Source organism: Cornus florida, unplaced genomic scaffold (assembly GCF_030987335.1).
Source record: "Cornus florida cultivar Cherokee Brave unplaced genomic scaffold, ASM3098733v1 CherokeeBrave_3.0.0_Hap2_Chr08, whole genome shotgun sequence".
Classification (NCBI taxonomy): Eukaryota; Viridiplantae; Streptophyta; class Magnoliopsida; order Cornales; family Cornaceae; genus Cornus; species Cornus florida.
Window position 1 is genome coordinate 11,229,473 of NW_026775578.1, and position 13,448 is coordinate 11,242,920.

The 13,448-nt window shown below is 35.5% G+C and overlaps 1 protein-coding gene across 1 annotated transcript; it reads left to right on the plus strand.

The window, feature by feature from the left end:
- The first annotated feature begins 6,048 nt into the window (after nt 1-6,048).
- On the plus strand, nt 6,049-9,032 carry LOC132269338 (omega-3 fatty acid desaturase, endoplasmic reticulum-like). Its single transcript, XM_059770498.1, has 9 exons — nt 6,049-6,264; nt 6,716-7,106; nt 7,229-7,318; nt 7,450-7,516; nt 7,684-7,776; nt 7,882-8,067; nt 8,149-8,229; nt 8,311-8,448; nt 8,547-9,032. The coding sequence occupies exons 1-9, from the start codon at nt 6,198-6,200 to the stop codon at nt 8,736-8,738; spliced, it is 1,305 nt and encodes a 434-aa protein (XP_059626481.1). The 5' UTR covers nt 6,049-6,197; the 3' UTR covers nt 8,739-9,032.
- Nucleotides 9,033-13,448: the final 4,416 nt, after the last annotated feature.

Genomic DNA, 13,448 nt, shown 5'->3' on the forward strand with positions numbered 1-13,448 from the left:
GAAAGCTATCTTCCTTATGGGCTGGGTCTTGCAATGGGCTTGACCTTCCTCGGTGGATCCCCCAGGTTCGGCCCATTCGAGGGTGCTTTGGAATGGATCCTACCTCAATCATTCGACCCGATCTCGTTTCTGCGATCCATATCCGGCCTATGCCACTTGCCGCATCCTCAATAGTCCAGTTCAAAACCATGTAAATTACAGAATTATAAAGAGTAGTTTAGCAAGCAAAGTCCAAAGCATGCATAGGTCCAATCTGTTAATTAAAGTACCCTACTATGCATTTAAAACAAGTTTTAAACTCATACTATAATCCGTTAAATCACTAATTTAAAGTTAGGCAATTTAACTCCATTCCATCCGTAAATAGCATGCAAAGTTGTTTAGTTCCATACTGTTTATTTTATTCGCATAACCGTATAAACTATATACTGAGAGCTTTTAATAACACCTGTATTACATGTTAAATACCCCAGTTTACTTCCAAAACAGTTTAAGACACATAAATCATCCAAACAGTTCACCCGGACAAACCCAAAACACATCAAAACATGGGAGCCTGCTCTTAAAACAACAAAGCAGGTTATGTAGAGCATAGAGTGGGCTCCATCACTCTTGGAGCCGGCTCAGGAGGGTTAGGAGTCAGCTCTGGACTCCTCAGAGCCGGCTCCCTCTTCCATAGAGCCGGCTCTCTCCCTCTCTGAGAGCTCTGGTGCGTCTCCGATTGTCTGCTACGACTCCGGCCACTTGCAACCTTTCTATTGTTTTTAAAACTGAACCTAGGAGTCTTATTTAAACCCAGTAGCATCCCAATGGTTTGTTGACAACAGTTGGAACTAATTACAGTAATTAAAATTGCTACCGATTTAACATGCTTAAAGAACAAACTGAAACCCAAACTTGCAAGAACTGTAAACAGAATTGATTCAACGCATACAAATCATCAATACAACATATAATAAACATGTAAGTTTCAGTTAATGATCAATTAAACCCTAGAGACTGTCTAGGTGCACAGAATACAAGCCAATGGGAAAGAGAAAGAAAAGCCTTAGGTTTATGTTTCTGTGTTATAAAACCCTAAACCACCGTAATGATATATTTATAGGCTCAGAACAATAAAACCCTAGGCCTTGTATAATTAGAGACAGAACCCTAATTTAAATCCCAATCGGCCACAATGTGAATTCTAAGAATTAAACCTACTTTTTAACATTATAATAGTTATACTAATTTAATCTAATTAAACAAGTGAATTCCAAATAGAAAATACAAATAGACAATTAAAGAAAATAAAAACACAATAATTAAATAAAACCATTAATCAGTTAATTCAAATAGTAAACCCAAATAAACAATTAAACAAATATTAATTAATTAATTCAAATAATAAACACAAATAAACAATTAAACAAATAAAAATGCACTTAAATAATTTATTAAAATACCAGGACTATCATTTTAAAAATTAGGGGTATTACATTTTGTACGGATTATATTTTTTTATTGATACGTTTTTGGAAAGTTTATTTTTAATTGATATTACTACGTGGCTTCTACCGGACAAAGTTATAGTTTATCACCGTGAATGTGAAGAGACTGTCATCAAATGGCCATATGCGAAGTGAACATTCAATTATTAAATCAAGTTATTCTAAAACACTATTTTTCCCCCTCCAATACATTATAATATATACAAGTGTCTAACATTTGCATGTTAGTATTATATATTTTTGGACAAAAAAACTATCAAGAGAATATTCTTACCAGAAATACGTGTTCTCTTCCCATAATTGAAGACATCACTCAATTTAACAGATAGACGTTAACATCAACTGATCAAACTTGAAGAGCTGACTTTCAAGAAAGTTAAATTCAACCGCACTTAAAGTTAATTGTTCAGTGATGTTTCTTTTATGAGAAGTGATAGGTATTCCGATTTCAATTGCTGACTCCTCCTCCGAATACAACGTGATCGGGAATAAGTCGAAGAGAAAGAGATGTTTATGAAATTTCTTTTAAGAGTTCCAACGTAATCCAACCACGTTGTATTCAGAAGAGGAGTCGAAAATTGAGGTCGGAAGACCCATCATTTCTCTTCTTTTATTTCATAAAATCAATAGTTGAAGGTAACAATACTTGGAATTAATTTATATTTTACATGCCATGAAAAATAAAAAATAAATAAAAATTGGTCCTGCGTAACAAATACAGTTGAGATTTTGTATATTTTTAGTTTATGGGCTTTTACTGTCATTAATCTTTTACTAGTATTTACACAAAATTGGTGGAGGCATAAGAAGAAATTAGAACCACAATGCCATGAAATAATGCCTTTGAAACAGAATACTTCACGTTTTGAACTACAAAAACATTTCATTTAGAGAAAAGTGCAAAAAACCCCCTTGAACTATGGGGGTTTTGCAACTAACCCCCCTGAACTACAAAAACCCCCTTGAACTTTTAATTTGTTGCAATTTGCTCACTCAGGCCACCGGAAAAGTAAAAGATAGTTTTACCCTTATACAAAAAACCCTCTTGCTTATACTTTCATACTGCCTTGCATGTATTCCCTTCATCCTCACCTTCCGCACCAACGTTGGGAATGACATGCGTTACGTCACCGTCTTCATCGATCGCGATCCTTCTTTCAACATCTATGAGAGGTCATCATCTTCTTCTATGTTTTCATGTGTCAATGGATTGATTTTTTTTGGATTTTATGAAATTAGGGTTCTAAAGAATTAGGGATTTGGCCTTCCCTTCTTTTTTTTGTTTGCTCTGCAACTCTAAAGAATTAGGGATTTGACTCCAATTCATCCATCCATCACACAAAAAAGGGACAATTTTTTAATAATTCAACTCAATCCAATACAGAAGAACACCCATCTTCTCTCTCTATATATATGTACACAAATGAATATACAAATAAACTAAGTAAATGTTCTGGGTTTAATTGGGTTACATTAATTGGGATGTATATACATATAAATCAAATGGATATTTTGTGTATTCTGGGTTTGAATCACACCTTCTCGCTCGCCATCATCGTCGTCGCCGTCCTTGTGTTCTCTAGTAAGAACATTGTCGCTGGGAATGTTGGGAGAAGCCGAATCAGACGTCGTCGTCGAACCTACAGTCATAGTCACTTGATAACGACAACGACGAGCCTGGTCATCCTTGATATCGATGACGTCGCTCTTGGGCATCGCCGACGAAGCCCCACCATCACCACCGGAAGAAGCTAGAACGGAGGAAGGAGGTGGGAATTATCCGATGCGAACACCTCCTGGAGGAATTTTGGATCACAAGTTCCTCTCGCCGAGTCCATACATCACTACTATCCTCTGTTATCAAGCTCCGCTCGCTGCCGCCGCCCACTGCAGTCTTCTTGTCTCCGCCGGATCCGCCGCAGCCGAATCTGTTCTCACGGAACCGAATCGGTAACCGTAGAGCCATACATCGGAAGATGAGTCTTTGTTGTTATTCGTTTTAGAGAGAGAAAGTGAGCGTTGTGAGATCGATTCGAAGTCCAAAATTTTCAACTTTGGCCTCGTGAGATCGATTATTTGGGGTTTTGATTCGAATTCAAAGAAATCATTTTCAATAAATATGTCTGTATGTGTATGTATAGATATATATGTGTCTGTAGCGACCCAGCAAGCTATGGATCGTCGGCGCCATTTCTGGATTTATCCTTGCCGGATACCTCGTCGGTTCGTCCACTGTCCTCTATCCTTATGCCGCTGTCTTTTGTCCTCGCCGGATACCTCGTCGGCGCCGTTTCTGGGTTCGTCGGCAGCAAAAAATCCTACCACTTGCAAAGTTAGTGATTTGGGTTTTTTTTTGTTTTTTGGCCGAATATGATTTTTTGGTGAAACTTGGTAAAGCCATGTTTAGTTATTTTTTTTTGGGAAAGCCATGTTTGGCTTTGTTGCTTAGGACTGGGATATTGAGGTCTGATGGTTGGAAATTGAGGGCACTTACGTCTTTTCATGCTTATAAGGGCAATATGGTCTTTTAAAATAATTTAACAAATTTTAACAACTAATTCTCACCGGACCTTGGCCGAATGGAGTCATCTGCAACTTTTTTGCATAGTTCAGGTAGTTTTTTGCATTTTTGATAGTTCAAGGGGTTAGTTGTGGATTTTCTCAAGATTTATGTTTTTTTTGCACTTTTCTTTTTCATTTATTATATATATACGCGCGCGTGTAGATATATATATATATATATATATTTGTATATTTAATGCGCAAACAAGAAGTACGCATATGGAGGGATGGACTATGATATTGACTACATTTTTATGAGATTTAATGCAGTAAAAGGAGCACAGAGATTTTCAAGCAAAACAGTTTTGGACAAGGAAAAACTAGTAAGTGTATACTCTCGCAATAAACAACTCTTCGGTTCGTTACAGGTTTGAAGGGAGTGTCTTACTAATTAAAGATGGTTAGATTTAACTACAGAAGTTAACATCACCTAATGAACCTCTTGGGTAATTAGACTAATCAGATAATTAAATTCAATGAATTAAAGTCAACATCACTCAATGAATATTTTCAATGGTTAGAGACGAATAAATGTTATTAATGCAAAATCTTGTACGATTTGTGACCGACTTAGATTGGCACCGACATAGCATTGGGGAAACGAATACATATTGTTAATGTAAAATTTTGAACGATTTGTGACTGACTTAAATTAGCACTGACATAGCGTTGGGAAAATTCCAGAGAGTATAACACTATCGATCCATATCAGATGTCAATATCACTCAATAAAGTACTGGAAAAGAATAAGTCTTTTTTAATCTTATTAATTTTTTTAACAATTTATTAGAGAGTATAACATTTGATTATTAAAATTATAGATTATTTTGAACATTTAACATTTTAGGTTCACGGTATTTACTTGCTTATGTACTTAAATGCGAAATAAGTATTTTACATTAGTTTACATATGCAAGTAAATGCTATGCACCAAAGTATGTATAAAAATATGTATACGTGTATAAATTTATGTATAGGTGTATATATACGCCAAAGGAAATTTTTACATAAAGAAACTGAGAGGGGGAGGGCTGAAAGGTCATTTCCAATGACTTGAATAAGTCAATGGGGCCAAACATCCCATTCAAAATCTGAGCCCAAATAACCGATGGCCGAATGACTAGACCTTGGTGAGCTAATTCATTGCGGCCTCTAAGAGTCCACAAAGGAGAGCTCGTAAGTCGGAGAAAGTTTGATGGCAGTTTTGCAGTCGCTTTCACGTTCACGTCTTCGTCTTCGCCTTTGTAGAACAAGAAAATGAAGGCCAACTTTGAGGAGGACAACTTTGACAATCTTTCCAATGTTAATTAAATACCTTAATGAAAGAGGAATCCCCTACGGCGGACCTACTGGAGTGAGACCTCAAAAAATGAACTTCCTCCCATGGCTTTGGAATTTTGCATGGAATTGAAAAGGGACCACTTATCCTCAAGCCTCCTCCAATGGCTTTGGTATTTGGTAAGGAATTGAAAAGGGTCCACTTATCCCACTAAGAGGACTTGGAAGAAGAGTGTAGGGCACGCTCAACTCAGTGTTTCACATAAGGGTATTCAAACTGTCACACAAATAAGTATATTATTTTTATTTAATTTTTTTATTATGTAATAACTTGTTATTGGCCGGATTATATAATTCTAGACCATATAAATTGAAAAAAAAAAAAAAAAAATGGTCCGGAGGCTATTGGTCATCACCAATCAATTGTACTTGAAACCTGAACAAAAATTTAAAATATTTAAAATATTTTTTCAGAAAATATTGTATTCCTAAACAAACGGAAACCTAGCAAATGCCGAATTGAAAAAGCAAGCACGAGTGCTTTGTACTAAGTGTAGCACTCGCTAATAGTAGATATTTTGGTATGAAAGAGAGGTCCTACAATCGATGCACGTGCTATGTCCATGTGACACATCCCGGGCTGGCGACTTGTTGTGGTATACAGTATTTATGCGTAGATGTCAGGAATAGTTTAATACCGTCAATTTGATGAGTAGGGTAGCTGCCCAAGATTGAGAGGAGGAGCCAAATGCCCTAATCAGGTTTGGCCCCGAGTGTCCAAACTTTATAAAGGCGAGGCTGCTGTTAGATTCATTTATGTAGAGAGAGAGAGAGAGAGAGAGAGAGGTAGAGGAGAGAGAAGAAGAAATGTTGATGGGATCCAAAGAAGGATCCTCATGGAGCACTACTACTACTGACTTTGAGATGAGCCAAGGTATGTGCATCTTTCAGCTTACTAACACAACATCTTCGTTCAAATTCATTCATTGTCAATGCCATTGTTTCTGTCCAAGAATGGCCCATTTCAAGAACTGGGTTTCAATTGCATTTGTTATTTAAACATCCCATGTCGCATCAATAAATTAAGCATGAAATGTGGTCGTGGTCTCCAAATTGGTAATGGCAATGATAAATTGTGTGCATAGATGTAAGGTTTCACAACAACATTTCATGTTTTCTTGATGTAACAAGAAGTTCTTGCGTTTTGAACAGAAATTTCTTGGACATGCTTTTTACCTGTTTTTATCAGCAAAAATGTTAACAAACCCCATTATATATAATTAATGTCTTTGGTTTGTGCAAAATGTAATACTACAAATGGTGTACATGGTGGGGAAAAAAGCTTTGTTAATTCGATTTTGTTAATTCAATCTCGGTCTTTACAGATTTTAGCCGTCCTCCGGTCTTCTTCTCGAATTGGTCTGCCGATGAAGATGGTGGACTTAGTAAGGATGTTTCGGGTTTAATGGCGCGGTCTATTAATGGTGAGAAGAGAGAAGGAATGGCCATCAATGGAGGTAATAAGGCCATCAATGGAGGAGAATTCGACCCAAGTGCGCCGCCTCCATTCAAGATTGCTGATGTTCGAGCTGCTATTCCCAAGCATTGTTGGGTCAAGAACCCATGGCGGTCTCTGAGCTATGTTGTGAGGGATGCTATTGTAGTTTTTGGTCTGATGGCAATGACAATTTACTTGGACAGTTGGGTTTTTTGGCCTCTGTATTGGGCTGCTCAGGGGACTATGTTTTGGGCATTGTTTGTTCTTGGTCATGATTGGTAAATCCCAATTCCCAAATTAATACAATCTGATGGCTTTACTTTTGTTTGGCATAGAGTATAGTAAACAATTGTTCCAATGATAATTTGTTGTGAATTGTGTTCTGTTTTGGATTTTACAGTGGCCATGGAAGCTTTTCTGACAATCCCAAGCTGAACAATGTTGTGGGACATGTCTTGCATTCTTCAATTCTTGTACCTTACCATGGATGGTAGGTTTCTGATTATGCTTTTGTTCATACTGTCCCTAAAATTAGTCCCAATTAACTTGACATTTGCCTATGCTAGGTTTTTAGTTTATTGAGACCTGAATTTTAAGGTATGCTATTGATATATACTACAGGAGAATCAGCCATAGAACTCACCATCAGAACCATGGACACGTTGAAAATGATGAATCTTGGGTGCCGGTAATGGTTCTTTCATGTTCTTACCTCTATCTACTTAACCCTTTAGCTATTTATTTGTCAATGTATCCTTTTTCGTTATTAGTTTCTTGACAATTCCTCTGTTTATATCATATATGTTCATATGGTACAATGTTTTATGCTTAATTAGTTAATGGTTATGGTTCCAGATACCTGAGAAAGTATTCAAAAATTTGGATGATGCTACCAAAACCTTGAGATTCACAATTCCATTTCCCATGTTTGCATACCCTTTGTACCTGGTGAGAAAATTCATTTGTTTCTTGGTTCATCTTTCTTTATAAGTTGTAGTACTAGTAGTTGAACTAAGTTGCTTCTCTCTTCCCTCCTAATGACTTGCATTACAGTGGTCAAGGGGTCCGGGGAAGGATGGTTCTCACTTCAACCCTTACAGCAACTTGTTCCAACCCAGTGAGAGGAAATATGTGATTACTTCAACTGTATGTTGGACTCTAATGCTTGTTCTACTTGTCTACCTATCCACCATAATAGGGGTAGTTCAATTGATGAAGCTCTATGGCATTCCCTACGTGGTAAATTCCTTAAAAAATTTCTAGAATTCTAAATTTGTTCTCACTTTCTTAGCTTTTAAGTAAACCCACATCTATTTACAGATTTTTGTAATGTGGCTGGATTTTGTTACCTACCTGCATCACCACGGCCACGAGCAGAAACTTCCTTGGTACCGTGGCAAGGTACTTGTAACTCTAGCTCTGTCTCTCACGGAGGATTTATTGTTTGAAAAAAATATGTATACTTACCTATGTATTGAACAGGAATGGAGTTATCTTAGGGGAGGGCTTACAACAGTTGACCGTGATTACGGAATGTTCAATAACGTACACCATGACATTGGAACCCATGTTATACATCATCTATTCCCTCAGATCCCACACTATCACTTAATAGAAGCGGTATTTAATTTTGTTACCTTAAACCATGATTTTCACAAGCACTTCCCAATAAGTGTATACTGAATTTGATCTAACAATTTGGTATTGTCATGGCGCAGACAAAAGCAGCTAGGCCAGTGCTTGGAAACTACTACCGAGAGCCCAAAAAATCCGGGCTTATTCCATTTCACTTGATCAGTAATCTAGTAAGAAGCATCAAGCAAGATCACTACGTCAGCGATACTGGAGAAATTGTGTATTATCAGACCGATCCTCAATTGTATGGTTCTAAACAGAGCAAGAGAGAGTGATTTTTGAAGTTTTGATCAATTAGCAGGGGAAGTAGTCCAGCAATAGTGACACCAATCTTGCCTAACTACGAAAATTAGTAAAGATTATGTTGCTCTCAGTATGTAGGTTGTTTCTATGCCTGCAAAATAATGTCCTCTCTTCACTCCGGGATAAAGAACTGTTGTAGTTTGTAGTCATGTTGTTATGATATCTTAAGCTTTATGTGTCTGCTGAGGACAGAGAGATTATCCTTAAGCAAAGCTATGTCTATTTTTTTCAATTGAAGTCTTTATAGAATAAAAATTTTGCCCAAAGTTTACAATTCTATTCAAGAATGCTTTCAGTGCCTCATGCTTTATTATAGATTTATATGCACCATATACATTTTGATCTTATATTAACTCAACACACACTTGAGAAGAAAAGGCAATTATTCAATTTTGGTACCAGTTGGGGAAAGCCAGATATGCATTTCGCGTATAGTGAGAGACACTTGAACACTTGAATTTTCTTTTCTATTTTCTGTTTGCTCAAGGGACATTGCAAATACCATGAAAGTACAAAATGCGTTGTGCCAGGAACTCTGGCAATTGTCATGTCAAGAAAGACTTGAGGAGAGAGAATCCGGTCTTGTGCACGGAACGCCTCCTTGTGCACGGCACCATGCTGTACACGGGAAAGGATCCGGGTTCCGGACTCGGACACTCATCTAAGTACATTCACGGATGATCTTGTAAGAGAGAGAGTTCACTGATTGGGCAAGGTTAAAACTTACGAGTACATAAAATTTTACACTTGCCCAATATACACACGCATATATTAATCTTGCCTCCCGATTAGATAGGGAATTTATGGCCATAACACCAGTATGGCACAAGGATGAACCATAATTGAATTGATGTTGTGCCCACATCCTCCAGTACCCAAAACCTTCTGATAAATACAACGAACATGCTGGCATTGTTGACTCTTTTAAACCTCCGGATGTTTTTACCCGTAACTTCCAACTGTGTATGAGACCACCCATTTATGTCCCATTATGGGCTCTCATTAGTTAGAAAGCTACTGCACTGTGCTTGATATATATTTCATACATATATATATATATATATATATATTTTTTTTTTTTTCAATAAGCATTTGGTTTTGCATAGTTAATTCTGCAATTTTTGCTGAAAATATTACTACAAGTGCTTATTTTATTATGGACAATACTTAGGTCCTAATTAGTGAGAATCTACAATTAGGGATGGCAATTTGTGTTCGTGGGACATAATCGTGTCGTGTGGATGTAAGGGTATTATACTAAATAGCAGGGTTAGTCATGAGATTTCTAAAATTTTGAGAAGCCCTAAGCGAACTTTTAAATGCGAGGCCTTTATACATAAGGTTTCACCCGTACAAAAAATTTATAAGAGTGCAAAATTTTCATTAAGATAAATGGTAAGCACCAAGAGCAACTCGAAATAATTTGGCGCCTTAGGCGATTTTTTTATTTGTAAGAGTGCGGATTTTTCATTAAAATAAAAAATAAGAAGGGGGGCTCAAAATAATTTGCGGAGTTAGGCGGAAAAAAAAAATTATATATATATATATATATTTTTACAAAAATGCAAAATTTTCATCAAAATAAACTACGAGTCTCCCTTAATAATTTGGGGCCTTACGCAATATATAAAAAGTGACCTTTTAACAATATATTAATATTATATAATATTTATTTAAAAACCATCATTCTTACTTTTGTGAAATTAAAAATTACTAATTAGATTATTGTATTTAAGTTTGGTTAAAATATAAAAATATATGAAAAATATATATATATATATATATACACACACATAAATTTATAATAACAAAAGTTAAAAAATAATTAATGAAAAAAAACAATAGAATCCGATTTAGAAAACCCCAATTCAATGCTCCTAAAATTCTTCAATAGGATAAAAATGGGTTCAAAGCGAGAGTAATGATTATTGAGTGGAGGAGAAAAAAAACTGCTCCAATTATTGAGTGGAGTATAAATTTGTAATGAGAGAGGAGGGAGACTCTCAATTGTCACCCCCTGGCCCCTTTTGCTGACTTATTGAGAGAGTTATGTGATGAATAAGAAAATAAATAAATAAAAGAAAGAAGCAAGAAAAAGAACATGGAAAGAAAGAAAAATTTAGTGTCCGTTGTAAAAATTGCCGAATGAGAGAAAGGGAAGAAAAAAAAAAAGTTCCTTAAGAATATAAATATTTGAGGCCAATATTACAATTCAGTATGAGGAGAAGAGAGAGGAAGAGATAGATTAAAAAAAAAAAAAAAATCATTTAAGGATATAAATCGTTGGGGCTAATATTTTTGTATTGGTTAGAGTTTAATTTTAAAACGTGAATGAGGAGGAGAGAGAAAAGAGAGAAAATAAAAAATTATTTTAGAATATAAAATTTTGAGGTCAGGTATTAAATTTCTATATTGATTATGTGTGTAAAAATATTAAGAAATAATTATAATATAACATGTATAAGGAAATTTAAAATTTTGAGGCCTTCCAAATTGGAAGCGCCTATACCCAGGGTTGGCCCTGCTAATCAGGTAAACCCAAACTTAACTCATTTAATAATCGTGTCAAGAACCTTTAACGCTAACCCGACCTGTTTATTAAACAGGTAAACGTGTTAACTTATTTAATGACTTATTTATCAAAATAAGACATTTAATTTTTAATCAAATAATAAATAATATAAAATATTTGTCACAATTAACCTAAATATTCAAAATAAGAAGAAAATTTATTAAGTGTAGACAAAATTTATGTTGAAATGACTTAACTATTCATAGTAATTAGGTTTAAACCGATAACATATTACATAAGTCATATTCACGATTATGACATGTTGAGTTAAGCGGGTCATAAACAAGTTACATAAGTTAAATCCTTCAACCACAACCTAACACGGTTAAGTAAACGGGTTAATAGTGTCAACCCGTCTATGACTCGATTTAAAGTCAACCTAAACACGCTTCTCTCATGTCATGTTCGAGTCATGTTGATGGGTTGTGTCGTAACATTTGAAAGTTCACTTAGGGCATCTTAAATATTTGGAATCTCAGGGCTGGCCCTGTGTAGATCCTCACTATTGAGGACTCCAGTGGTATGATGCGTAATTTTTTTTTTATCTCCAGAGTTAAGATACACTGCACCAATGTGTAATGTTTATTGTGTATTTTATACAAACTTTTTACACAACCATACGAACATATTTCCTTTCTCCTCCCTCTTTCTCATTTAATTATCGAATCAATCCTATATTAAGTAGGTTTGTAAAAATTATATGAGTCCAGGTATGACACTAGTTGATTGTTATTAAAAAATATATTTTTATACAAAAAGTATTTGAGCAACCATGAGAACTACAAATAAATAATTAAAATTTTTTGTATAAATATATTATGACATATCAAATTTACAAATGTGTGTGTGTGTATATATATATATATATATAAACAAAGTTGGAGTTACTCTAAGGGCTAGTTTGGTGTGCTGGAATGGGTTGGAATGGAATGAACATTCCAACTTCTGATTCCTTTTTCCTTGTTTGGTGTGCCATTTTAAAGGTGGAATAATTATTTCAACTTATTCCCTGAGAATGCTCATTCCATCAAGAAGTTGGAATGGTCATTCCTCTTTTTGACCAAAGGAATGGTCATTCTATCCCTAACAAAAATTAAAATAAAATATAAGTAAAATAGAAAAACTAAAAAATAAAACCAAACGGTTAACCTAAAAACTTTTTTCACACATGACTCACCAAACCTCCAAGACAACCTACTACCGCCTCCCTCAGCCGTCTTCTTCCACCGTTTCTCTCTTTTCTTACACCCCTAAAAAACTTTCCTCTGCCTCCACTTCTCCCCTCATAGTTCCACACTTCCCTCTCTCTCTCCTTTCTCTCTCACCGCCCATATACGTCTTCCTTCTCTCTCACCATTGTCGGCGGGGAGCGGCGGCGGTAGAGGGTTGTGATGCCTATGCTTTATTGAATCTCACTGTTGTTTTCACTGACAAAGAATTGAATTCGGATGAATTCGGTTTTACTGAAGAACACATCGATTTCTAACTTTTTGAGATTTATAGAATAATCAAGGTATGTAGTACTCACAGTTGTGCAATAGTGGAGAGGAGGTTTGGTATCTCTATCGTCGGTCTCAAACACTGCCGGTTAGATAAGGTGGTAATAGATCTGTAATTTGGGGATGTAAATTCAAATAGTAAGCACCATAGAGATAGATCCATAAATGTTCATTAGAGATAACAAGCAGATTGGAAATTGAAGAGTACAGGTACAGAACACTCTCGCACCTATTACCCATCTGGTTACCCACAAGCTAGCTCGAATCTTGTTGGTTGCCTTGCTTCTCTGTCTGCTTTTTTGATTTGATCAGAAATCAAACCCAACAAAACTCAAAAGATATCACCGGTGTTGGTGGATTCATACTACAAATTGCTGCTAATCAATTCTTATTCTTATTTATTTTTAATTTTTAATTTTGATAATAATATTTAAAAAAAAAAATTCATTCCATTCTACTTTTTAGGATGGTCCAGCCAAACATTGGAATGGAAATAAGCATTTCATTCCTTATCATTTCAGTTTGAAACCAAATAATGAAATGAAAACATTTCATTTCATTTCCACTTATATTTCATTTCATTTCTGCAAACAAAACTAGTCCCAAGGATT